The 27,683-nt window shown below is 38.3% G+C and overlaps 1 protein-coding gene across 1 annotated transcript in view; it reads left to right on the top strand.

Annotated features, from left to right (window-relative positions):
- The window catches only part of ABCA13 (ATP-binding cassette, sub-family A (ABC1), member 13), a 436,597-nt gene that overhangs the window by 56,689 nt on the left and 352,225 nt on the right, over window positions 1–27,683 (top strand). The window contains exons 9-15 of the mRNA XM_004676530.2: window positions 1,602–1,766; window positions 5,281–5,465; window positions 18,936–19,063; window positions 19,842–19,942; window positions 20,181–20,357; window positions 23,507–23,712; window positions 25,204–25,337. Coding sequence (XP_004676587.1) covers window positions 1,602–1,766; window positions 5,281–5,465; window positions 18,936–19,063; window positions 19,842–19,942; window positions 20,181–20,357; window positions 23,507–23,712; window positions 25,204–25,337 — 1,096 coding nt within the window. The remainder of the gene's footprint in view (window positions 1–1,601; window positions 1,767–5,280; window positions 5,466–18,935; window positions 19,064–19,841; window positions 19,943–20,180; window positions 20,358–23,506; window positions 23,713–25,203; window positions 25,338–27,683) is intronic.

The following is a 27,683-nucleotide window of genomic DNA, read 5'->3' as shown; positions in this document are numbered from 1 at the left end:
GCTGAGTCCATCCTGAACTCTTAGGACATGATGTTACCTCTGAACTTCTAGGATATGTTGGGTCTTCACTATATCTGGATTTTTCTGGACGTGTCCCTTTCTCTTACCTTGTCTGTCCATTACAACTTCAAAGGTAGCTTAAAAGCAATAGAATATTTTATTATTTTTCTGGGCATTAGCAGGGTAAGAAATTAGGTCAGATGAAGGGGTGAGGTTTAGAAGAAAAGTTGTTTGCTGGTGGTGGATTTTGGTCCATAGAGGGTTTTGGTGGCTAAAAAAGACTGCTTTCCAGGTAGATATGTTTTCAGTGGGGGACAGAGGGACAGAGTGCATCTTAGAGATTGGGTTGACTTACTGGATTTGAACCCCAGTTTCCAAAATAAATTGTGTTCTAAAATAATGTGAAATAAAGGTCATAAATATGGAAGAAACTTAGATAAAAGCCAGCCAAATGATGATTTATGTCACATCAAAAACAGCACCCAGGAAAAAAAATATGGCAATCACAACTTCAATTGTGGATGGTTAACAAAATTATACCAACTTTTTGATAAGAATAGTGGCAACCTTTGCTAGTTGGCATCAGTGTGGATTCCCAACAACTATTGACTCCACTACCTGCCACTCTTCTGCCTGTCTGAGACTTCTGTGTGTGTTTCCCTGGAAAAAAGCAGCATTTCTTTCCTCCATTCTCCATTTCTCATATAGAAACATGTCCCATCTCACACTCCATGGAATGCTAATGGCCTCACCCCCACCTCCAGAGCCCACCTCCGCTTTCTGTGATGAGCAAATCGCAGGGACCTGAGGATGTTCATCAGGATGTGCATACTGAGAGCAGTGTCACTTCTCTAACACACATATATGTTACCTGTTGACTCTTTTACTAATAAAGAATAAATGAAGCAGAACAAAACCTATGAGGGATTCTGAGACTTTGTGGCTTCATAGTTACCAGTGAATCTTCTTAATATGAATCACAAAAGAAATTACAAAGGGCAAAAATGGAGCTTTAATGCTTTTTTATCATTGCCTGTAATAGAACTTCTTGAAGATAACACCACAATTATCATCAAATTATGTAATGTGAGAATATTTTTTTTCTAACCCAAATTCAAGAATCAATATTTTTATAGCAGTCTTGAGTATGTCAGTTCATTTGCAGAAAGAAAGGAGATTTGCTTCCAAAATGTTAAACAATTTCTGACCCAGAACTCTAATTCGAATCCTTCCAACTACATCTCTCATTGATAATTAGAAAATAAAATGTTTCTGACAAAACAAATTTGTTAGTAGATGCTACCAAATTAACAGGTCTATCTCATGCTTGCTTTTGGATGGAGAGTGAAGATGAACAATATTTGATATCATCCCTACATGCTCAACCTGAAGAAAATGCTATTCTCAGTACCTGTGGATTATCCTGAAAACCATAAGTGTATTCTTTAACTGCAAAACCTCTGCTCAAGGCATCAACCTATTACTTTCTCAATTGAGCAAATGTCAGACTTTTAACTTTGGCAATATCTTGGTATTTTTCCTAGGAAAGAAATATTCTAATAAAATAAAGCTTGACTTGCAAATATTTTTCACACTGCCAGATACCCACAGAGAGTTCATTGGAACAGATGGTGTGTTCAGCATTGTCCCACAGCTCTGATGGCAAAGTGGACAGAGAGGGTCGCCCTGGAGGCTGTCACCCGAGGTGGTCAGAGGTCAAAAACTACCTGGTCCATGCTGTCAGCTGGCTGAAACTCTACAAACAGGTGCTGTCCCACATCTGCTCACCTGTGCCCTGCCACATGTAGTTTAAATGTGTCCAAATGGTTCACCTGTCCCCTTCATCTTTCATAGTTTTATTTACCTTATTTTTACTAATTCGTCTAATTGTGGAAAGAACATTTAATATGAGAGCTACCTACTTAATCTTTTACATGAAAAAAGATTTTACATGTAAAATACAGATCCATTGATTATACACTGATGCACAATAGAACTCTATAACTTATTCATTCTGTTTAGCTGATGAATTCACTTGGAGCCAGTTCATCTGCTGTTTGATTTTACATCCTTCCAGAGAGGCCCCCACCTTCCATTACGAATGCCTCACTCATGTGCTTCTAGTGGTCTCTGTTTATTAGGCCTCAGTACAAACATCCCCCAAAACTCCATCTTTGGGCTAAAGATGCATATGACAAATCCAAGAACAGTGAGTGATTACTGTCTCAGGGAATTTACAGCAGGAGACTGGCTAGCGTGCTTCAGATGTGTTCCTACTTGGCACTCCTGTGGCATACTGTGTGCCCACTGGCCTCTCTCTTCACCTTGATTTGATGAGAAACACTGTTTAGATAATAGCTATAATTTACTGGGAAGCAATGAGAAAGCAAGCTGGGGAGGGATTTTCATGGAGGGGCTGCTGTGGTGCAGATGAAATTGTGATAGCCTTGGAAGCCTGCAGTGCTCGGGTGTACATTCAGCTTTATGCTCTTCAGGGAATCTGCAGAGATGGGTAAGGAGAGGCCAAGTGTCCATTTACGGTACTGGGTATCGCATTTTCACATCTGTTGTTCTCTATAATGACTCCATATAACTTTAATTTTTTCTTTACTATGTATTTTTTTTAAAGATTTATTTATTTGTGCATACAGAACTGGGGTACAGGCCAGAGGCTCAGGGGCGGCGAGAGGCTTCACCAGAGACAGAGTGTAGAACAGGCAGATCGACGAAGTACACTGCTGAGGGGAGCAGCGGGCGGGTCAGGAGAGGTCTGCCAGCCATGTGGTCACCTCCGGGGCAGGCGGGAATCGAACTCATGTGGAAGCGGCTTTACATTCTCAGTGCTGTGCTTTAACCTGCTGTGCCACCAGGGAGGGCCTTTACTATGTATTTTTAATTAAAATATCAAATAGTGGGTAAACATTGATTAAAAAAAATATGTAGGTGCTTTGTCTGTTGGTGGCACTAAATTTATCTGGGACAAAATGGTCAAGGGACAGCAGCATTGCCTTGACCAATATCAACATGTCAGATGAATGCCTTCCCATTGTGCATATTTGGGTGATCTAAATTCATGGTTAAATCAGGTTATTGCGCACGTTGGGCATAAACAATTATTTTGGTGTAATGTCCACAATAAATCAAAATATTATTTGTAATCAGATTAATTATCTACAAATCTATGACCCAGTGGTGTGGCAGACCTCTCCTGTCTCGCCTGCTGCTCCCCTCAGAAGGGGTATTTCATTGATCTGCTTGTTCTGCTCCCCACTGTCTCTGGTGAATCCTCTCACCACCCTCCTGTTTCTCTGGCCTATATCCCAATTCTGTATACATAAATAAATATATTTTAAAAAATAGAGTAGATGGATATACTTATACTAACCTGAGAATGCCTGTTTAGTTTTTTTTTTTTTTTTTTTAAAGATTTATTTGTATATACAGAACTGGGGTACAGGCCAGAGGCTCAGGGGCGGCGAGAGGCTTCACCAGAGACAGAGTGGGGAGCAGAACAGGCAGATCTATGAAGTACACTGCTGAGGGGAGCAGCGGGCGGGTCAGGAGAGGTCTGCCACGCCATGTGGTGACCTCCGGGGCAGGCGGGAATCGAACTCATGTGGAAGCAGCTTTAGATTCTCAGTGCTGTGCTTTAACCCGCTGCGCCACCAGGGAGGGCCACCTGTTTAGTTTTTAATGTATATTTTACTCATTTAGAAATAAAGCCAAGGTTGATCTCTTTCAGGAGTGGATACAGGAGAAGGAAAGGGAGAAACAAGAATCCATTTATGAAGTTGAAGTCATCTATGCTTACAATTTGCTGTCTTTATTTTTTATTACTTTTTTGGGGTATTTTTTAAAAATATGATATATCTGATGTAGTTGGGTTCGTAAGGAAGTTCTTGAGGTTTCTTTCCACCCAGGGTCTCCTGCAATCTAGGGGCCCCAGCACAGTGGGTGGCCCTGACAGTTTCATCCTGGTAATTCTGGTAGCCACCCGATTTCAGGTATGTGTGGTTTGTGATTTTTTTTGGTTCAATTAGTGGCATCAATTAGTTTTCAGAACTGAGCTTGTTTAAATAGGTCTCTGGAAAAGGAGGGGTACCAGAAGGAAAGCTCCCTAGCTAGTCTTTCTGCACCACACCCATGTTGTAGCAGCACTGTATCTTCCACTTGCCCACTATTGATCTTTGTAGTCTTCCAATGTCCCAGGTTCGTTATATGCTTGGATGTGTCCATGGGATGGGGGTGGGGTGAGGGTTGGGGTGCATTAGAAGCATTGCAGGTCTCCCTGCAGCTAGGCCTGTAGTGGAACCCCCCCGGTTTTGTTTACCTTCTGTTTGCTCTGTTTGCCTTGCAGGGCAGTGCCTTAATGGCGCACAAGTCTCCAGACTTCTGCTTTGGGGATGGGGAATGCAGGGAGCACTAGAAGGGCTGCAAGCCTCTCAGCTGCCCCAGGAGCTAGTTCTCACTTCCCACCTCCAGGGCTCTATGCACTCATGCCAAGCAATCTTTCTCCGCAGCTTGGGTCTACTCATCAAGCTGAGTTGTGTCTCTTTACCTCCAGGGCTTTTGTGGGCAAAAGAGCAGCAAGTCTCCTGTCTGAGGTACTTCCTAGTGCCTGGGTGCCTGAGCACTCCAAATCGGGGTTCCCCTATTGGAGCTCCACAGTCTCTGAGTCTCCCTCAGTTATCTTCCATCTAGCGAGTCCAGGGTGCCCTCATTTGGGTTGAAACTTATGTAAGTCTATGGTCCGTTTTTAGTCTCATATTCCTGTGTGAGCTTGGATGTAGTGATCTCAGCTTCTTCACTCTGCCGCCATCTTTCTGGGACTCCTATTTTTTATTACTTTTTAAAGATTTATTTATTCAAATAGAACAGGGGTATAGGTCAGAGATGCAGGGGTGGTGAGAGGATTCACCAGAGACAGAATGGGGAGCAGAACAGGCAGATTGACAAAATACACTGCTGAGGGGAGCAGCGGGCGAGGCGGGGAGAGGTCTGCTGTGCAATATGGGTCCCCTTTGGGTGGATTAAACTCATGCTGAAGTGGCTGAGCTAGTTTGCAGTGATGTGCTTTAACCTGTTGTGCCACCAGGGAGGGCCATAATTTGCTGTCTTTAAAATGTATGGGTAGAAATTTAATTACAATGTAATTTTGAACAAATACATCAATCTGCCAACAACATAAAAATGAACTGGTCTGCTGATAGTTCTCAACTAAATACTACTATTTCTAATTTATTACTGTTAATATTAATACTTTCATTTATCCTTGTGTAGGTGGCTCATCGGTGGCAAAAGATGCTGCTTGCAGGCGTTGGCTGGGGTCTTGAGGCTATCAGCAGACAGTTCGAGGAGGAGAGCCAGCTGTGGAGGGTGACAGAAGCTTTGCATACCAGCCTTGTTCTTCTGAATGATACCTTGTCTGCAGATGACCTGAAAGGCAGCCACACGTCGCCACAAATGTGTGTAAAGTATATTTTCCTGTTTATTATTAGTTGGGGTAGAAAATACTGACTTTTATGTAATTTTAAAAGATTGTTAAAAGTTTTTAAATGATAACATTATCTTACAACACTGTATAGGATTCAGTGGAATAGGTTCACACATCCATGATGCATGTCACCCCACCACACCCACCACCAAAGCCCCCCAGTCCTTCACCCAGAAGGGACCCTCCCCCATTTGTTCTCTCTATCCTCCCTTTCCTTTAGTAGCCTCAATTCTGCAATCATATTTCTGATTTTGTATTCTGGTTTACTTTTGTTAATCCCTTTGGGTTGTTTCTTAATATTCATGTGAGTGAAACCAATCAGCATTTGTCTTTTTTTGGTCTTATTTCACTTTGCATAGTTCCCTCCACTCTACCCATGTTGTTGCATATAGCAACGCAATTTTCCCTCTTTTTATAGCTTATTAGTATTCCATTGTGTTTATATACTACATTTGTCTTTGGGCACTTAGGTTGTTTCCATTACTTGGCTATTTTCAGTAGTGCTGCAATAAATACGAGAGTGCACATATCTCTTTGAATTGTTTTTTTTTTTTTTTTTCACTCTTTGGTTAGATACCTAGAAGTGGAATAGTTAGATAATATGTTATTTTTATTTTCAATATTTTGACCAACCTCCATATTGTTTTATAGAGGGATAAATTAGTCTGTCCTCCCACTAACAAAGTGTTCCTTTCTACTATTTTACAAACATTTGTTGTTCATGTTTTTTTATATGGACCATTTTTATGGTTGTGAAGTGGCAGCTTATTGTTGCTTTTATTTGTATTTTCTTGATGATAAATACATTGAACATTTTTTTCATGTTCTGGCCATCAGTATGAGAGGACTTTCTTGACCACTTTTTTGATTTGGTTATTTTATCTTTTTGAATTGTATATGTTCGTACATACTGAGTATGTACAAATATATCAAATATATGGTGCACAATTTTTTTCCCTGTGCAGTAGAGTGTATGTTTGTTTTAATGATAATATTTTTTCCACTTACAAAAGTTATTTATTTTTTAGTTTGATATAATTCCGTTCGTTTACTTTTGCTTTTGTTTTCATTCCTTTTGGTGTTGAGTCTCTAAGATATCATCCAAGCCACTGTTGTAGAGTGTTTTGCCTATGTTTTCTTTTAAGTGTCTTACATGAAACTGTCTTACATGAAACTAATTTTTTTTAAAATATTTTTTATTTATACAAACAAGAGCTGGGGGTAGGACAGAGGAGTGGGGGGAGATGAGAGGATTTACCAGAGGCAGAATGGGGAGCAGAACAGGTGGATCTACTGAAATCTGCTGAGGGGATTAGTGGGTGAGATAGGAGAGGTCAGCTGCACAATGTGGGATCAAATTCCTTTTGGGGGGGCTGGTGATTGCTTTATGGTGCTGAAACTTAGCTCCTTTCACCATCAGGGAGGTCATCTTTTAATTTATTTTTCAGTTGATTTTTGTCTATGGTGTGAGACAGAGGTCTTGTTTTATTTTTCTGTCTGAGACTGTCTGGGTTGCCCAACACCATTTATTGAAGAGACTTCCTTTATTTCATAGTATACTCTTGGCTCCTTAATTATAGATTACCTACCATAAACACATGAGTTTAATTTTGGGCTCTCAATTCTATTTCATTAGTAATCATGGCTGTATTTTGTTCCAGTGCCATGTTGTTTTAATTATTATGGATGTACAGTATAGTTTGAGTCTGGGTGGGTGGTGGTATCATCATTTATTTTGGTCAGGATTGCATTGGCTATTTGCTTTCTGTGGTTCCATGAGAATTTCAGTAAAGTTTTCTTGTCTTTAAAGAATTCCATTGAAATTTTTATTGGGATTACACTGCAGTTGTATATTACTTTGGGTAGGATGACCATTTTGGCAATGTTGATTCTTCCAGTCCATGACAAGGGAATATCTTTTGATTTAAGAAATATCTTACAGTTTTTTTTTTTTTTTTGTATAGGTCTTTCACTCCTTTTGTTAGTTTTCCTTCTAGGTATTTAATTTTTTTCTGGTGTGAATGTCAATATGATCATTTCTTGATTTCTTCCTTTTCTAGCTCATTGACTGCATATTGGAGGGAACTGATTTAGTCTATTGATTTTATAGCCTGCCATTTTGCTGAGTTGATTTATTTTCTCAACTAGTTTTTTTTTTTTCTTCTATAGTCCTTAGGGTTTTCTTTGCATATCATTGTATCACTTACAAATACTGATAACTTTACTTCTTTCTCAATTTGGATTTCTTGTATAGCTTTTTTGCCCAATTGCACTAGCTATGTCTTCTAATACTATGTTGAATAGTAGCCATAAGAGTGGACTTCCTTATCTTTACCATAGCTTAGGGGAAAAACTCTTACAACCTTGAGAATGATATTGGCTGTATGTTTGTCATATATGGACTTCATTACAATACGTTAAATATGTTCCATTCATCCCCAGTTTTTCAAGCATTTTCATAATAAATGGATGTTGAATTTAATGAAATCCTTTCTTGGCATCTGTTGATAGAATAATATTGTTTTTATTTTCCTTTCTGTTGATATGGTAAATTATATAGATTGATTTTCAGGTGTTCTTGTTTCACTATTATGTAATGTTTGTAGGTCTCATTGTATTTAGGGAACCTGGTGTTTTAGCTTTGTGGACTGGTATGTTGAATTTCTTCTCTGGGTGTGGGAATTTCCCTCTATTATTTCATTGAATAGGCTCTGTTCTCCATTTTCTCTTTCTTTCCCTTCTGGGATACTCATTATACTCTCATTAATTTTCTTAATTATTTGAGATATTTTTGAATTTGACTTTTCTTTCTTTCTTTTTTTCTTTTAATATTGTTTCTCCTATTGTAACTGGACTCTTAGTGCATTAGAATCTGTGGGACCACTGATTTAATTCTCTGACCTCTTCTCCCTCCATAACTTTCTCTGGAGCTATATATATATTATATATATATATATATATATTTTAATATTTATTTCTGCATAAAGAAATAGGGTACAAGCCAGTGGTATAGGTGGGGGAACGGGTGAGAGGGGATTCACCAGAGACAGAGTAGAGAACAGAACAGGTGGATTGACTGAAATACACTGTTGAGGGGAGTAGTGAGTGGGACAAGAGAAGTCCATGCCATGTGTGTCAGCCCCCTGGGTGGGGACCAGATTGGGGCTGCAGGGGCTTAGTTTTTCCTTATTGCACCACCAGGACAGGCCCTCCTAGAACAGGCCAGAGGCTCAGGGGCGGTGAGAGGCTTCACCAGAGACAGAGTGGGGAGCAGAACAGGCAGATCGACGAAGTACACTGCTGAGGGAAGCAGCAGGCGGGTCAGGAGAGGTCTGGCTCGCCATGTGGTCTCCTCCAGGGCAGGTGGCAGGCGGGAATCGAACTCATGCGGAAGTGGCTTCAGATTCTCAGTGCTGTGCTTTAACCCGCTGCGCCACCAGGGACTTTTAATCTCATTAATTGAACTATTCATCTCCTAAATTTCTGTTATTTTCTTTTCTAGAATTTCAATTTTTACTTTCTGTTCTTTGTTTTTAAACTTATTACATTTTTTCCCCTGGATTTTTGTTGTAACTTTTTATTAGCTTTCTCAAGTTCTCTGATATTTCTTTGACTTGCCTTTCTGAATTCTCTTTCATTACTTTGACTTACTTTCTGAGTTTTTACTCATTGTGGTCTCTATTATAGTGTTCTGAACTCTCTAGTTGATATAGAGATATAATCTCCCATCTATTTTGTGTTTCAATTATGGAGAATTTTTTCTCACTTTAAGGTGAGGGTCCATATTTTCATGTTAAATTTTTGTTTGACCATTTAGTTATTTGAGCTCTCCTTATTTTATTATTATTGTTATTATTGTTTTAAAAATATGCTTGGTAGTAATGTAGGAGCCAAATTATTTTACTTTCCCCACATGTGGTTCTGTGATTTTGTTTTTTTAACTAGTAATTAGTCATTTTTACATTGTTGGCTATGGTGTATACTCAGCTCTGCTTTGTAGTTACTGAGTCAGCAGCATGGAGGAAGGACTCAAAGAGATCTAGATACTGGTATGGATGAGTAAGGCTTAAGTTGTCTCATGTGTTTCTGGCACCCCTGATATATATCTTCTCTGGGGTTTGTAATGAGATTCTGAGCAATTGCTATGCCATCAGTGAGCCTCATAATGTATGCATTAATCCCATCAGGTGGAGGAGGGTGTCCAGATCAGAATGTCTGCTCTGCTATCACCTTTATCAGGACCTATACCATGTAGAGCACCTCAGATTCTCTGCAAGGTTTTCTTCTCTGTCATGTTGTACCTCTGCACAACTTCTGCTCCCCCCTTTCCTAGGGCCTATGGCTGAGTGATAGGCCTGTCACCAGTGTCCCCTACTTCAGACCACCATCCTTATGTTCCTCTGTCCACCTTGAACTTGTCAAATGCAGACTGAATTTCAGTTGATGCCAGTCCTGTTGAAGTTGGCACTGGTCTCTGCTGTCACATGATATCTATCCTACCTTTATCCAAAGAACTATCTCTCTAAGCAATCTTTGCTGCAGCAAGAGCCACAGCCAGTGGTGACCAGAACTGTGTCAGAGTCCATAGAATCTGTGACTTTTGTTAGGGTTTGCGCCACTGTTTACCAGTGACTTCTTGGTCTGAGTTGCTTCCACTCCCATCACAGGGCTCATGGGGCCCTACTGTGGTAGAGTTGTTTCCGAACCTGTCTGAGGTCTTTTTGGAGCCTTCATGGGCCTATCACAGCAGGAGTATATCCAAGTCATTTCTGGGGCTTGTTGGGGTCTACTGTGCTGTGCTCATTGTCATTCTACTCTGAGATTTGTGGCGATTTATGCTAGAGCTTACATTGATCACCCAGTCTATGTGCTTGGCCTACTTCATTACTTACTGTGTTTCATCTCTCTGGATGTTACTTCCATTGTGTGTTGTAATTCTCTATTTTTCCTTCATATGGATTGGCTTTGCTCTGCTGCAGTATACACATAAGAAAATGGAGGAGTAAGCCCAGCATCTTTACCCTACCATCATGTTCCTACTCTTCCTACTTGTCAAAACTAAATTATAAAGAATGTGTGATAAGACTGTTAGAAATTATTTCTGTAAAGCTGTGATTAGATAAGACTTTCTAGTTAGCAAATGGAAAAAGCAACTGTCTAGAGTGTTTACATGTCGAAAACAATTTGATGGTAGGGAGATATATTAGGAGATGCTAATATGCTGAATTTCAGGTTTTATGTGTTTGGCATTGTTTAATAATGAACCAAAATATTTTAGAGCTAAATGTATAAGGAATTAACATTAAAATATATTTAAAATATTTAGTTGAAATATTTTATATTGGGCCCCAAATTACTTAAGCAGAGGGAAAATGAGCTATATTTCCCTCATCTTTAAGATAACCAGAAAAAATGATTCAAAACATGGTACAGATGTAATTTATTTTATTGCATCTCAACTTACTGCATATAGTATATATATTATATATATGTATATGTATATATACATACACACACACATAGACATATATATAGTATATATATTGAAGGTTTGTGGCAAACCTACATCCAGCAAATGTTTTAGCATTATATAGCATTATATTTTCCCAATATCTTGTGTTCAGTTCAGTCACATATTGGCAATTTCCCAATATTTCAAACTTTTTTGTTTTTATTATACCTTCACAGTAATCGTTGATCAGTGTTCTTTAATGTTTCTATTATAATTATTTTGGTGCTCCCAAATCATGCCCATAGAAGACAGCAAAATTAATAAATGTGTACATTTTGACTGCTCCATTAAATAATAATTTCCCCTTTACTCTGACCCTCCTTGCATCTCTTTATTCCCTGAGATGCAGTAATATTTAAATTAAGTTAATGAATAACCTATAATTATATCTAATTATACAAGGAAGAGTAAAACATCTCCCACGTTAAACCAAAAAGTGGTGACCTTACATACTAGACGGTTAATCAATTTGTGAACAGAAAAACTTTTTTTTTGTTCTTCTTACAAACTTTTATTTATTTTATTTTTTAATTATACAAATAGATGCATAGAGAGTAAACCTCCTCCATTTCATTTTTCCCTCTGTCATCAATTTGGTGTTTAGGTTTCCAGAGTTTCAGTGACACATTATTGACATTTATGAAATAGATACATACATTCATACAGTATATATGTTACTGTAAAATATACATATATGTATATATATTGCATTTTCTTTTAATAAATGAGAAAATTTTAAAAGATTTATTTATTTATGCATACAGAACTGGGAGATAGGCCAGAGGTGCGGGGGCAGTGAGAGGATTCAACAGAGACAGAGTGGGGAGCAGAACAGGCAGATCAATGAAGTACACTACTGAGGGGAGCAGCAGGCCTGTCAGGAGAGGTCTGCTGTGCCATGTGGGATGCCTCCAGCATGGGGATCGAACTCACGCTCAAGTGGCTTTAGCTTCTTGGTGCTGTGCTTTAGCCTGCTGTGCCAGGGAGGGCCTAAATGAATTATTTACTTATTTATTTTTAAATTTTATAACAGTTTATTTTTACCTCATTTTGTAATTTTTTTTTTGATCCCATTCCCCACTCCACCCCCACAAAATGTTTCTGGTATATGGCTGTTCATTATTCTTATTATTTTCTCGCCTGGTCCATTATACTCCTGCTATGAGTGAAACCATCCGTTATTTTTCTTTATCTTTCTGGCTTATCTCACTAAGCATGATCTTTTCTAGTTCCTGAAAAAGACATGTGTTTCTTTTTTTTGGTTGCTGAGTAATATTCCATTGTATATATGTACCATATCTTTTTAATCCAGTCATCTACTTTTGGGCATTTGGGCTGCTCCATGTGCTTCCAATTGTAAATAAAGCAGCAATAAACATGGGGGTTCAGGTATCTTTTTCAATCAGTGTTTTTGTGTCTTTGGGGTAGATACCTAGGAGTGGAATTGCCGGGTTGTAGGGAAGCTCCATGTTAAGCAGTTTGAGGAACCTCCAAACAGTTTTCCATAGTGGTTGTACTAGTTTGCATTGCCACCAGCAGTGTAGGAGAGGTCCTTTCAGAAAAACTTCTTAAAGTGTTACTTTGGTGAAAAAATGAATAATTTGAAGCAAAACAGATTATTTGATGATATGGAGGAAGTTTTAGTGGTGTGGAAAGAAGATTGGACATACCAGAAAATCAAACCTGATCCAGAGCTTAATCCTAATTATCAATCTTATCTATGGAGGATAAGATTGCTGAGGAAGCTACAGAAGAATAGTTTGAAGCTAGTGCAGTGAGGTTTAAAGTTTGAGGTTTAAGAAAAGAAGTAGTCTCTATAACATAAAAATGCAAGGTAAAGCCTCAGGTGCTGATGTGGAAGTTGAAGCCAATTATCCAGAAGTCAAAGTAAGATCTAGGTAAGATTATTGATAGTAACTAATATAAACAACAGGTTTTTAATGTAGGTGAAATAGTTTCAAATTAGAAGAAGATGCTATATAGAACTTTTATAGATAGAGAGAACTCATGCTTAGATGTAAAGCTTCAAAAGCTATAGACTGATTTGCTTATTGGGGATTAATACATTTAATACAGTTAATACACTTCCTAAATTGAAGGCATTCATCCTTTATCATTCCCCAAAACCTAACATGCTTAAGAATCGTGTGAAAATTACTTTGCCTATACTCTTATCAGTGGAAAAGTAAGCCGAGGTGACAGCATGTGTGTTCACAACATGGCTTACTGACTTTTTTTTTAATTGAGATAAACTTGGCTTAGATTATTGTTGGTATTTTGAAAACATAGGATTTCCCCTCCTCTGCTCACACCATACACACACAGTTATAGCCAACATAGTGACTCTGAAAACAGCCCATTCTCCACCACCATAGTCCATTGTGCTTCCTCCCTCTTTGTTCTCACTCCTCCCCCACTTCCTACTCCTGGATACTTCAGTTGTATGGTCAGCTTGCAAGGATTACTTTTAAAGCTTATCTTTATCTGTGTCTAAGTCTGGCTTCCATATATTCAACATATTAATGGTACCATTAGCAAATTACCATGAGTTTTCTCTTTGTTTGACTATTGAGTAATATCCCATTATGTATATCTATCATAACTTCTTGATCCACTTTTCTTTTTTGGGGAAAATTAGGTTGTTTCCATAGTTTGACTATTGTAAATAATGATGCAATGAACATGGGAGTGTAAATTTCCTTTCAAAGTATTATTTTTCAATTCTTTTGGGTAGATGCCTAAGAATAGAGTTTCTGGGTGGTATGGAAGATCTATATATATATCTATATATTTATGTATCTATATATGATATTTAAAGAACAGGTTTATTATATATGGAAGACCTATTATGTCTATCTATTTAATATTTAAATAGCAGGTTTCTTAGGGAAAGATGAAGAAGAATGAAGGATTCTTACATAGACTAAACACAAGTAGGCAGAAGAGCTACTCCATTTGTAATATTTTGAAAATTATCCATACTGCTTTCTGGAGCTGCACTAGATTGTATTCCCACCAGCAGTGTAGATATATTTTTTCCAGGACTTGTTCCTGGTCTTTTTGATATGGGTTGTTCTTACCAGTATGAGGTGATATCTCATTGTGATCTTGATTTAAATTTCCCTGATAATAAGTGATGATAAACATTTTTTCTTGTGCTTGCTTGCTATCTGTATGTCTTCAGAGAAATGATTGTTTAGTTCTTCTGCCTATTTTTTGATTGGGTTATTTATTTTCTTGTTGGATTATTAAGAGTTCTTTGTAGATCTTGTATATCAGTTGCTTGTCACATACATGGTAGGCATATATTGTCACTATGATTAGGAGTCATTTTGCTGTATTTATTATTTCTTTCACTGTGCAGAGGCTTCTTAGACAATGTAATGCAAGTTGTATATATATTTATTACATCATATATATATCATATAAATACGTGTGTGCATACACACATACTGTTGAGACCATTGTTGAGTCAACTATTTAGGATAAAAAAAGATTTATCTCAAAATATTATTGCTCATTAACAATGCACCTGGTCACCCAAGCACTCTGATGGGGATATACAAGGACATGAATGTTGTTTTCATGCCTCATAGCACATTACCCATTCTCAGAGTGCACTTGCTCAGGGATCAAGTTATAATTTGACTTCACAAGATTATAGCTGCCATAGAGAGTGATTTCTTAATTGATCTTGGTGAAGTAAATGGGAAAGCTTCTGGAAAGGACTTACTATCCTAGATGCAGTAAAGAACATTAATGATTCATGAGATGAGGTCAAAATACCAACATTAACAGAAATTTGGAAGATGTTGATTCTAACCCTTACAGATGACTTTGAGAAACTTAGGGCTTCAGTGGAGAAACTAACTGCAAAAGTGGTAGGGAGAGAAAGAGAATTAGAATTAGAATTAGAATTAATTAGAATTAGAATTAGAATTAATTAGAATTAGAATTAGAAGATGGGATTAAACTGCTGTCATCTTAAAATAAAACTGCAGTGAATCGAGTTGTTTCTCATGGATGAGCAAAGAAAGTGGTTTCTTTAGATGAAATTTCTCCTATTGAAAACATCATTAAACCACTAAAATTATTGTAAAGGATTTAGAATATTACATAAACTCAGTTAATACAACAATGGCAGGCAGAGAAGATTGATTTCAATATTGCAAGAAGTTTTACTGAGTGAAATTCTATCAAATGACATCATATATTAGAGAATAATTTTTGTATGGAATAATCAATAATTGTGGCAACAATGAAGTTATTCACTATTATTTTTTATCTTAAGAAATTCCAGATACCCAAATTTTTATCAATCACCAATTTCATCTGTCAGTAGTCATTAATCTGGAGGCAATACCCTCTGTCTACAAGATTCCAACTTATTTAAGACTCAGATAATGACTAACAATTTTTTGCAATACAGTAATTTTTAACATATGCATATACCTTACCAAGCACAATATTATCGCACAGTTAACAAACTTTAGTAAAGTATAAATGTAATGCATGCTTAAATTATACATTGTATATAGTTTATATGCAACGGGAACCAAAAAATTGTTGTGACTTGCTTTATTGTGACATAGTGGTCTAGAATTGAATCATTAATATCTCTGGGGTATGCTGTACTGTATCTTTTTCTTTAGTGACTGTGTCAGAATTTTGTAACTTGATATAGTTCATTACACTTTTAAGGTTGAAGATATATTGGAAGAAAACAATAAGATTGTTCAACATAGTCTCAAAAGGGCTCATTTCTACACAGGTTATAGAAATTAGTGGTTTCTATGTGGCATGAAGAGAGGATTGTGTTGTCAGAATTGTATGATACCCTATTGTTTTACATATCAAATGATGATTAACATTTCTAACCTCTTTTCTGGAACCCTATAAGAAAGCAACTTCTTACTTCTGAAGATTCAATTCCTTAATTCATACTTTAGAGATTGCCCAGGGTTCTAGTGATGGGAGAAAACAATGCTTTTCCTATGTGGGCACTAAGAACTTAAAGGAGATGGAGGGATTTGGCAGCAGATACATTGCAACAATTAGCTAGACATAGACAAGAACAATATATTGGGGCTACTTGAACTTCCAATAAGAAATATTGTCTTGGAATAATGGAAAATGTATATGTTAATCTGCTTGGATTGTCTGTTTCAAATATTTAAAGATATCACCTCTGTAACTTAAAGTACACTAAGGGAGACACAATTTGGGTCACTTTAGTAATTTCCAAAATTCCAACACACTGGTACTTTTCCCCAGTACCTTTTTTGTGCCCCTGGCCACTAGTCCTGACTCCTAGTCTTTTCAATGTGCTCTATGTACCAAGAGAGGATGTATCTAGCTTTCCCTGGCCCCTAGTAATTTCTGCACACAGTATCAGAAAGGGAAGTTTCCACTATCCACTGTGAGCACTAGGAAGGAAACTACTGGCCTTTTGAGCCTTCATTTCTATTTGCTTATCTTTTGTTCCAAGTAATATAAAATCTCATTGTTTCCTTAACAAAAATGTTTTTCACTTGTACAGACGAGCTCCTGGGTCACCCTCCCAGGGCCTCTCCATTTGATGACATCATCAACCGACATCTTTTTTTTTTTTTTTCTTAAGTCATTTATTTATACATACAGAACTGGAGTACAGGCCAGAGGTGTGGGGGAGAGTGAGAGGATTCACCAGAGACAGAGTGGGGAGCAAAACAGCCAGTTTGACTGAAATACACTTCTGAGGGGAGCAGAGGGCAGGTCAGGAGAGGTCTGCCATGCCATGTGGGTCACCCCCCTGGCTGGGGACTGAACTATCCAAAGCAGTGGCTTGGATAGCTTTATAGTGCTGTGCTTTAACCCATTGTGCCACCAGGGAGGGACCCTGACCAGAATCTTTAAGGTCTTTTATGAATATCAACCTCTTGGCCTGCTGGAGGCTCCATAAAGTACTTCGTAGTGGCCCTGTGTCTTCACTATAAGGAAGTGCTACTTTCTCTACCTCATGAGGCTAACAGAGAGACCCCCAAGTTGACAACATCTCATGTTTATAAAATGCTTGCAAACATTGGCCTCTTCCTCCATTCCTTTATCAATATCTGCTTGTCTCTCCTAAATTCAGCTTTCTATTGTTTTGTTTTTTTTTACAGATTCATTAACTTTCTTATCAAGTTCCTTTATATGTATCCTCAAGTCTGTGATTTGTTTTTAATCTACTTTTGCAGTAAACATTTTTCTTCACTTTCACATGGAGCTGTGTGTACTGCTCAGTAGTTACGCTTTGGTTTTGTGGCTGTGGTTAGGATTCTCATTGCTTCCTACTCTACACTGTGATACTATCTTCCACACTGAAGACTAAATCGCTCATCCTTGGTATCACCAGGTGTGTCCTCCTCTGGCTTAACATCTCCATCACCTCCTTTGCAGGCCTGTATTCTTGTGTCTCCATCTCAGTTTAAACTTCTCATTAAATCAGAGAGACACTGTCAGCCCTCTTCAGGTTTTGTAGATTCACACTCTGCCTTAGCAGAAACAATAAAGTTTTGGTCCAAGCTTTGGCCCAGGTATTCACAACTCCTTTTTTTGTCTACCTGTAATGGAGTTGGAGCAGCAGTTATAATTGGTGGGAGGTGACATGAGAGAAACATCATTGGGTCCCTTTAGCCTCTGCAGTGGCTAGATTTATTGGCGCAGCAGGTACAAAAGAGCGACAGCAATCCATCAGGCTACATTTCTACTGTGAAATGTAGAAAACGCCTCTGAAGGTGGAGCTCAATGCTGCTTTCACCAGCTCTGAGGCAGCCCCAGCCAGTAGGCATTTTGCTCGGGCTTCACTAGCAACACTCCTTCTGTTTTTCTCTCCTTGTAGGCTACTCTCCTTCTCGTCCATATGCTTGCTTGGTTGGGGACAGTTCTGCCACCAACACTGACCAGCCTATATCTAACTCTTCCCCTTTCTCATCTTCAATTCCAATTTCAGCCACTATTCTGGTGTTTGTCCATTTGTTCAGTAAGAAAATCTCAGACAAGGAGATTTTCAAATTCTTGTCTTCTCTTGTAGCAACAGAGAGACCCTCAGGTAAGAAGGTAGATTCAGATCTTGTGGTTCAATGCTGGAAATAGTTCTCCAGTGACTTACTTGCTTGATTCCGAGGGCAACATGGAATTTTGTTTGTGCCACCTTCCTTATCTGCAGAAGTTCCCTTGTGTCTCTCAGATATCTGGACTCTCATTTGCCTTATCTCCAGGGCCTGCATGTATCAGGCTATCTTACTGGGATTCTTCAGTGGAGAGTTTTGCAGCTGCTGTAAATTCACTCTCACTTGGCATACATAGTGGGCTTCGCCCAGACTCCACCACAACCCTGTTGACATTCAGAAAATATTTTATTTATTTATTTATTTTTATTAAAAAAGTTTATTTTTACATCATTTTGTACATTTTTTTTTCCATCTCGATTGTAATCCCCACAGGTTTCCCATCACCAAATCACCCGTGTGCCATTACCATAATCCCGTGCATTTCTCTCCCCACTCCTCCCGTTTTTGATCCCACTCCCCACTCCACCCCCGCAAAATGTCTCTGATATATGGTTGTTCAGAAAATATTTTTATGCACCTGAAACTGGGAACTTCATAAAAATATTCTTAAATATCACCTAGAACTTTATCATAACTCTCACCTCTTTTATATCCTATTAAAAATATGCTTTCCTTTTTGGGGCTAAAAGAGAATTTTACTTCACTTTCAGTATCTAAAAAATCCTCCAATCAAGCTAATATCCAGAGCCTGGTTAAACGTTTTTGTTTGGTGTTTGGAGGCACTTTCCAGCTTTGGGGAATAATTTCCTAAGAGTGGAATTTTCATTTCCTCAGATAGCACATTGAACTGCTTTCTGTTTTATTTCATTTATTCATATATTTTTTTCTTACTCAGATTACTGCATCTACAGAAATTACAGGACATTCTTCAAAATCTTCCCCAATGGCCAACTCTGAAGAGATTGCTTCAGTTTGATGAAGCTCTCAGGAATGTGATAGCCCAGAATTTACATTTTTTCCAAGGTAAAATCACCCTGGGGCCATTCTTTATCAACTCACTAGCAGTGAACATGAAACTTATTGAAAAGTGGACTTCAAAGCCACCTCATGTCTTTGTCAAGTTTGGAGATAAGTCATGTTGATGTGCATACATATTTATGCTTGCAATGAAGACTCTGGGGGTATTGCAAGCACTCATCAAAACTGAATAAATAGTGTTGCTACACGAAAGGAACAGCCTTCTGTTCACTGCCAGTCCGCAGTGGGGCTGGTGACAGGCAATTTCCCAGAACCAGGGTCTGTTTTACATTCACACCAGCATCTGTGAGGCTCAGGCTGGCAAGGGACCAGGGGGCATCGCTCCATGTCATCTGGCTCTGTCCCTCCCCCTGCTGTACAGCATCAGGGAGGGAGAACACACATCACATCTCCTTTGGAAGAATGCCATTTTTCAAACTTACTACTAATATGGTTGTTTCACTTCTCTGCCCTTCTTGGAGGTAGCAAATTTGTTCCAGAAGGCTGGAGGCTTTCACCTTTTCATGGCCTAGAAAAGAAATGAGGAGGGCAGGTTCCTTACCTGCACTGTAGCTAAGATTTCCCTCTATACTTCTGAAAGTATGAGATGGGTTTACAATAACTTTTCCCAGGTTTTTTTCTCCAAGGAAAATAATCAAATATCTTATAACAGGACTTGTTCACTGACATGCATATTTTGGGCATTGAACTTACTGATTCATAGAAGTCAAGCTTTGAGCAGCCTTTTTTAGGTGAATAATAAATCAATATGTTAATCTTACAGAAGTTCTCTTTCACTTGGAGACATCAGCAAAGGACTCTAAACTGCCTGGGTATGACCATTTAAAATTGGAAAAAGAAGTATTCTTTTGGGAGTTGAAGCAGGTAAACAGCAAAGGATTAGAAGTATGCAATTTGATAAGACATTAAATAACAAAATTTAGTTTTGCTTCTGTTGTAAATGTGTTATCACAATAAAAAGGACAATAAACATGTTTTCAGGGAAAACACATTCTATTTTATATTTGGTTGTCACCTATTTTTATTTGTAGAGCTTGGAATTTGTAGAAAGATCCAAACCTTACTAAGTGTCACCTCTTCCAACTCTCATTAATCTTTTTAGTTGTTGATGAAGAATGCTACTGCTATGTGTCTGAATGGATGGAGTTCCGAAAGAGAGGCTTTCCTGAATCTGAGAAATTCCAGTGTATGGGAGGGTCTCCTAGGGCTGATGTGCCATCACTACTCCTTCAATGAGACAAGTGTCTTTAACACGCTACGTGGATCAGTGGAGGATGCTGTACGTATTCATCAGTTGTCTCTTCCAAGGGTACCATAGGGATCATTTATAAGTTAAATCTACTGAGGATGCTAACATTTAACATGGGATTTTGCAAAAAGCTGTTGACATCAGTGAACCTCAGCTGACCCAAAGGACACTCCTAGTTGTCCCGTCCAACTGATATACCCAGTTGACTTAACATTATTGACCTAAAAAATAAAATAGCTTGTATTTTTCTAGCAAAATGGGTTTATTTCAGAATAGCAGAGGAATTACAATTCGAAACAAGCAAATTGTAGCAAAAGCCATCGACAAGGAGAGAGGACATTATTTAATAGGAAAGGGACTTTATTTAACAGGAAAAAAGGAGGAAGTTAAGAGGGATTGATATGAATCAGAGTGATTGGTGGAAAGCTAGAGTTGAGAGTGGTGATGATCTTATTGGATGAGTTGGTGGAAAATAAGAAATACTACTCTTCTGGTATGGATTTCTTTTCCCACTGTAGGTCAATAATTAAGTTTTTCCTGTTGGGGCTTCTTATTGATGAGTTCTTATTGAGACTGGAGAACTTCCCTTCTTGGCCCCCAGCCCCACATTCTATTTGAAATAAGGTTTCCTTTATTCTGGTTCAACAGATGAGATTTCCCGAAAGCACTCCAAACTCTGAAACTGTGCTACCTTGGTGTCTGGGTTTCTGTTATGCTCCATTTCCAGCTACATATGTGAAGTAGGGTGGACAATATCTGTAGGGTGAGTGAACTTGGAGCAATCTGTTGCTTCTAGTGGTCAAGTTACCCAGTGTTACCCAGCACTAAAAATAATAACCTTTCTGGAGTTTATTTTTTTCCCTTCAGAATGACCTCTTGTAATTTGACACATGAAATAAAATCAGTGAACTAGTGAAACCAGTGCACTATAAACTATGTCCCAACTTAAAGACTATTGCACAGTTCAGTTAGAGCTACTTTTTTTTTAACGCTTTAAAAGATTTATATATCTAGTTGCAATATTGTTCATTTTAAAACAGTGTTTTCTTCCCTTCTCCCCCACTTGGTCCACCCCATCATCACCATTTCCCCCCACATTCTCCTTCCAATCTCTCTCTGTACCCCTCCCTTTAGGATATTTTTGGTTTATAATTGTCTATTTGTTTTTGTTTTGTATTGTAATAACAATACACTCCCCCCCCCCCGCTATGTCTTATTTGGTTCTCTTAAAATTCCTCTTTTACATGAAACCATTCTATACTTTTCTTTTTCCTTCTGACTTATTTCACTGAGCATAATCCCTTCCCTCTCCATCCATGTTGCTGTGAATGACATGAGTTTATCTTTTTGATTGCTGAGTAGTATTCCATTACACATGCATGTGTATGCATGTATATATACATATACACACATACATATACATGCACACATGCACACATGCTTACATTTGTATACACAAGACACACACACATCTTTTTAATCCAATCATCTAGTTTTGGGTATTTGGGTTGTTTCCAGGATTTACCTATTGTAAGTAGTGCTGCAATAAACATAGTGGTGAATGTATCCTTTTGAATTAATGGTTTTGTGTCCTTTGGGTAGATCTCTAGGAGTGGAATTGCTGGGTCATATGGCAGCTCCATTTTTAGTAGTCTGAGGAATCTCCATAAAACTTTCCATAGTAGTTGTACCAGTTTGCATTTCCCACCGGCAATGTAGGAGTGTTCCTTTTCACAGTATCCTTGCCAACATTTGTTGTTAGTTTTTTTTTTTTTTGATATGTCCCATTCATTCTTATAAGTGTGAGGTGGTATCTCATTGTGGTTTTGATTTGCATTTTCCTATTTATAAGGGATGCTGAACATTTTTTCATATGCCTGTTGGCCATCTGCAATTCCTCTTTGGATAAGTGTCTTTTAAGTTTTTTTGCTAGCACTACTTTAGTAACACCCCTATGTGTGAGGTTGAGGGGGCATAAATGTAAAGACACTGTCCAAGTCAGAGGGGCACAAGGCACATGTGAAGCAGAGGGAAAGGCATGTGTGAAGGCTAGCAGGCACTAAAGACCACTCCCTGTTTTCACACAGGATTTTCTGTTCTTAGTTTGTCAACTTTTTCCCAGCCAACCCTCCCCCCGCCTCCCCAATATTTTGGTCCCTATCCAGTTTAACTCACAGTGCCTATTGGAGATGCAAGTAGATTTGTAGGTTTTATGTATGGTGAGATAATCTTCCTGATGGCACTTAGAGTATTTATTACCCCAAACTCATATCTTAAAGCAAAACATATTTTGCTTTCTCTCATGAACTTGCTGATTCTCTCAGTGAAATCCTCTCAGCTAGCTGCAGTGAGGTGGTAGTGGGGGCTGGGTGCTCAGCTGGGACAGTGCAGTGACCTGTCTTTCTCTTCCAGTCTCAGCATTTCTCTTCCCCTTGGGGTCTCCCCATACATGTTCCTAGTAGGGTAGCCAAACTTCTCACAGGGTGACCCTGGAATCCCAGGAAAGAGAGAGGGAGTAGGAGCTACTCAGAAAGAGCAAGTTTGTGGCTTTCCCTGGTGGCGCAGCAGGTTAAAGCGTAGCACAAAGAAGCAAAAGTCACTTCCGTGTGAGTTCGATTCCCACCTGCCCTGGTGGTGAACACATGGCGTGGCAGATCTCTCCTGACCCGCCCGCTGTTCCCCTCAGCAGTGTTCATCAATCTGCCTGTTCTGCTCCCCACTCTGTCTCTAGTGAAGCCTTTTGCCGCCCCTGAGCCTCTGGCCTGTACCCCAGTTCTATATGCGCAAATAAATAAATCTTAAAAAAAAAAAAAAGAGCAAGTTTGCATGAGCACACATCATTTTTGCTGCTTTTTGGTGGTTGATATGAGTCATGGTCCAGTCTGTTTATCTATGGGAGAGAAATGCAAAAGCATGAACAGCAGAAAGCTAGGGCTATTGGGGACCACATGGGAGGCTAAACAGTACTGATAGTTTGACTTTTGTGTCCTATCTGTTTTATGAAACTTTATTTTGGAGTCCATTCACTAGCACTTAGGCAATCACAGTCCCTCAGGGCACAGTCTTTTATATGCAGCTCAAGTGAACTTCTTGTTGAGAGTATCAATAAAGCCTGCATCTTTTGTACATACATGTCATTGCTTTATGTATTGTAAGCAATATTCTCTTTTCCTGCTAAGGATCATCTTTTGCAAGAGGTGATTTCTGGACATGCAAATATGCCAGTTTCAATATCTGAAGAATATTTGGGCTGGGAAGAACTGGAAAAGCAACTACTGGAAGTTAGCCTTTCCTGTTATCAGCTCTTCCAGCTGCTGGGTGCAGATGTCTCACCTGGGAATAGTATCTTTCCCAATGACTGCAAGGACCAGCTTATTGCCATAGTGTAAGTATATGGTTGGTGGAATATAGGACAAATAAAATAAAGAAATTCAAGCTGCTCCTTTCCACTCAAATGACAGATCAACACAGTACAGTTGACTCTTGAATAACTCAGGTTAGAAGCACTGAACTCAAGTACAATAAATAAAAAAATCTGTGTCTAATTTATAGTTGGTCTTCTTTATCTGTGAGTTTTACATCTATATTTCAATAAATGATTGGTTTGTTTCAGAACTCTTGGAAGAAATGCCCATATAAGTGGAGCCACACAGGTCAAATCTACATTGTCCAAACTTCAACTGTACTTTCTATTTCTAATTCTAGAATAGAGTAAGGCTCACTTTTTAATTTTAAAAATATTAACCTATTTGAAAATACTGGAAAGCATCTACAAAATAAAATTAAACAATTCATTTAAAGTTTAACTGTTGGCTCTGTCTTTTACAAGAAATGTAAGACCTTATTTAGTTCAAGTTGTGGCTATATTGAGTTCTTGTTCACTGCATTAATCAGGATTCTAACTTCAAATGGACAGTTTCTCTTGGGAGCTGAAACTTTGCCCTTTTTAAAATTTTTTGACATCATGAACTATATGTATGATCAATTTCTATTTTCCTTGGTGACTATTATGTCAAGTTCATAGTATGTCAAAAAAATGAATGCATTTTTGCCTCAAAGCTCATTTTATCTTATACTTTCAGTTTTCCATTTTGTTATCTTTTAATGTGTTGTATATTATATTTTATGTATTACCTGAAGTGTTTTTCCCTAATTTTTTTCAAGTCTGGTCTGGGTGAGAAATTCATAAAGATGAAAATATACATGAAGGGAATTTTTTTAAACATTTATGTATTTATGCATACAAGAATTGGAGTACAAATAGGAGGTGGAGAAGGTGAAAGAATTCAACCAGAGAGAGAGTGGGGAGCAGAATAGGCAATTCAACTGAAATACAGTGCTGAGGGGAGCAGCTGGAGAGATATGAGATGTCTGCTGCGCCATGTGGGTCAGCTCCCTGGCTGGGGATCGAACTCACGCTGCAGTGACTGCTGATAGTTTCATAGTGCTGCACTTTAACCACTTGCGCCACCAGGGAGGGCAAGAACTGTTTCAGAGACCTACAGAAGTGGACTGTCACACCCATGTTTATATTAGTTGTCTCTGGATCTTTTTTGTTCTCTTCCTTTGTTTTAATTTCTTTTTAAAGTTAGTTAATTAATTTTTGGACAATGTTTGATTTCTCCCCTCACCTGTTGTCCCACCACCATAGCACCTGTTTGCATTTTCCCCACTCCTGTCCCCTCCTGTTTTGACTCCTCTCCCACCATGGCTCATGTCTCAGGTTTATGGTCAGCTTGCAAGTTTTATCTTTTCCTGACCCTTTCTTTAGTTTCTCTGTATTTCATGTATAAGTGGGACCATCTAATATTTATCTTTTTCCTTCTGACTTATTTCACTTAGCATAATCTCTCTGAATTCTTTTTTTTTATTGCAGGTTTTTTCATATATTTGACAAAGTGCAATCTTCCCTAAAACAAACAAACTATTGGAAAACCTCCATAGGATTTATCAGGAAGACCTGTGAAGTGTTTTATTATGCAAATATGCAATGTTCCCAGAACAACCCTGGTAAGCAGTCTTAAATGATGCAATATAGGAGTTCCTTTATCAAAAAATGTGGCTTTCAAAGAGGTAGTCCTGCTTAAACCTTTTAATTGGGGTTCTCCAAGTATAATCTCTGCTTACCACATTCAATTTACTCCCATAATTATGAGAAGATAGATGGCAACTCTTAATTTGACTGGGTCTAACTAATCAGCACACTGTCTACTAGTGACTGATTTACTCTCAATGGTCCTTCTTTGGCTGATAAACATTTATGCATCAGCCCCTCCCCTGAAGAGCTCAGTCCTCATTTAATTGAGTATCCTGTTACCTGCACACTGGGAACCCTGCCCTATGGAGTCCTGACCAGCCTCATAAAATAAAATCCCCTAAATTTGATTATTTTATTTTATTTTTATTTTTTAAAGATTTATTTATTCATACAGAACTAGGGTACAGGCCAGAGATGAGGAGGATGAGAGGATTCACCAGGGACATAGTGGGGAACAGAACAGGCAGATTGATGAAGTACACTGCTGAGGGAAGCAGTGGGTTGGTCAGGAGAGGTCTGCCACACCATGTGGATGTCCTCCAGGGCAGGGGGGTATCAAACTCATGAGGAAGTGGCTTAAGCTTCATAGTGCAGTGCTTTAACCTGCTGCTGTACCACCAGGGAGGGCCCTAAATTTGATTATTAAACAAATTTGCAACATTATGACTCATAAGAAATCATCTTGTTACCAAATAAATGGACTTCCATTCTGCATGGAAACTGATATTATGACCTCAGATTTTGAGAAGAGAAAGACATTTCGTTGCTTATCAGTTGGTAAGGAGCTAAGAGAAAAACCTGAAATCACTATCCTTAATTAAGAAAAGGAATGAAGGTTGAAGACAAAGTTGTTAAATATTACTGACTGAAAAACTGTCTAGTAGGAAAGAAATATGAATTTGGTTTAAGTCACTGGTTAGTTACAGGACATTTCATACTTGAAAAGGCATTTTTTAGATAACTGGAATTTACAACACCTGTTGATGGCCCACTGATTCCTCTCTTGCAGTCTCTTGGCTTTAGCCAAGGAACTCAGTTCAAGATTAATAAATAAGCCTCCAGACTGCTGTGTCTGTAAAAGCAAGTCTCAGAGAATAGTTTCAGATATGTTATGTTCTGTTTTTGAACTTAGAGTCTGAAAGCAGTTTAACCATTTTGTCTTGGTTACAATCCTCTTCACCACAAAGGTGCATCATTTTGAGAAGAGACTGACAATTGGTATCACTATTTTGCTTCCTCATTTAAAATCAGTTGTTCATTTTCACCTACTCTTGGAGATCATGTTCTTCTCTCTTTTTCCATGGTGTAGTATATGCTTCAGCTCAGCTGTATTACTGTCTTCTCTGGAACACCAACATCTGGCACTTAAATGCTTGGACCTGGGGATATGGTTTTCCTGTGGCCATGTCCACCTAATTTTTTCCCTACATTTTGTCCTAAAGCTGCTTTTTTGATAGCCTGCTAGGAGAACCCTTCTCTGTGGCTTTCAGTACCATAACCACCAAGTCAAAAGTGGGTGTATGCATATGTGAGCAATACTGTGAAGCTCTGCTCTTCTCTGTACAGCAGTGATGGGTCCATGATACCTTAAAGCACTGGCCATGTCCACGTCAGCTGGGCAATCTCCCTTCTTGTTAATTTTCTGCTTCACTGCCTTGATCTGCTTTCTTGCCGCTTATTTCTGTGCAGTTCTGATATTTTCCACAGGCGACAAAGGATAACATTCCATATCACTGAGAGGCCTGGGTTAAGAAGTCTCATTAATATTGATAATTGTAAACACTGGGTATATTTTAAAGTATTTATTTAATTCAGTTATCTTGTTATGAGTTGGGTGCCATTATGGCTCCAATTTAAATGAGAATCCAGAGACTCAAAGAGTTTATATTTCTGGTATAGCTCACAAAACTATTAAGGGTAAAAACCAGTAATACAAATGCAGGAAGATTCACTCCCAAGTCTGAAGCTTAACACTCCGTTGCTTTAGGATACATCCTTGCTGGGGCTCAGTCCTGCCCAAAGGGACCTCTGTTACATTAACCTGCACTGTCAAAACTGAGTGTTTAGTCTCTGTCATGAGCATCTACATCCTATTTCATGAATTTCTCCTTTTATCTTTGTTATATTCTTCTGCTAAATTTAGCTCGATTTTATTATTTTTCTATCCTTTGGATTTGATTTTAATATTTCCTTTTCTAGTAGATGTTTTTATAGCTGTAACTTTTCTCCTATGAAGAGCTATGGATATATTCCATACACTTTGATATATCATAGGTTTATTATCAATCAGTTCAAAATTTTCTAATATTATTATTATT

Source organism: Condylura cristata, unplaced genomic scaffold (assembly GCF_000260355.1).
Source record: "Condylura cristata isolate star-nosed mole 26May11 unplaced genomic scaffold, ConCri1.0 scaffold00004, whole genome shotgun sequence".
NCBI lineage: Eukaryota > Metazoa > Chordata > Mammalia > Eulipotyphla > Talpidae > Condylura > Condylura cristata.
The sequence above is the reverse complement of the archived record's forward strand: the minus strand, read 5'-3'. Positions and strand labels throughout refer to the sequence as shown.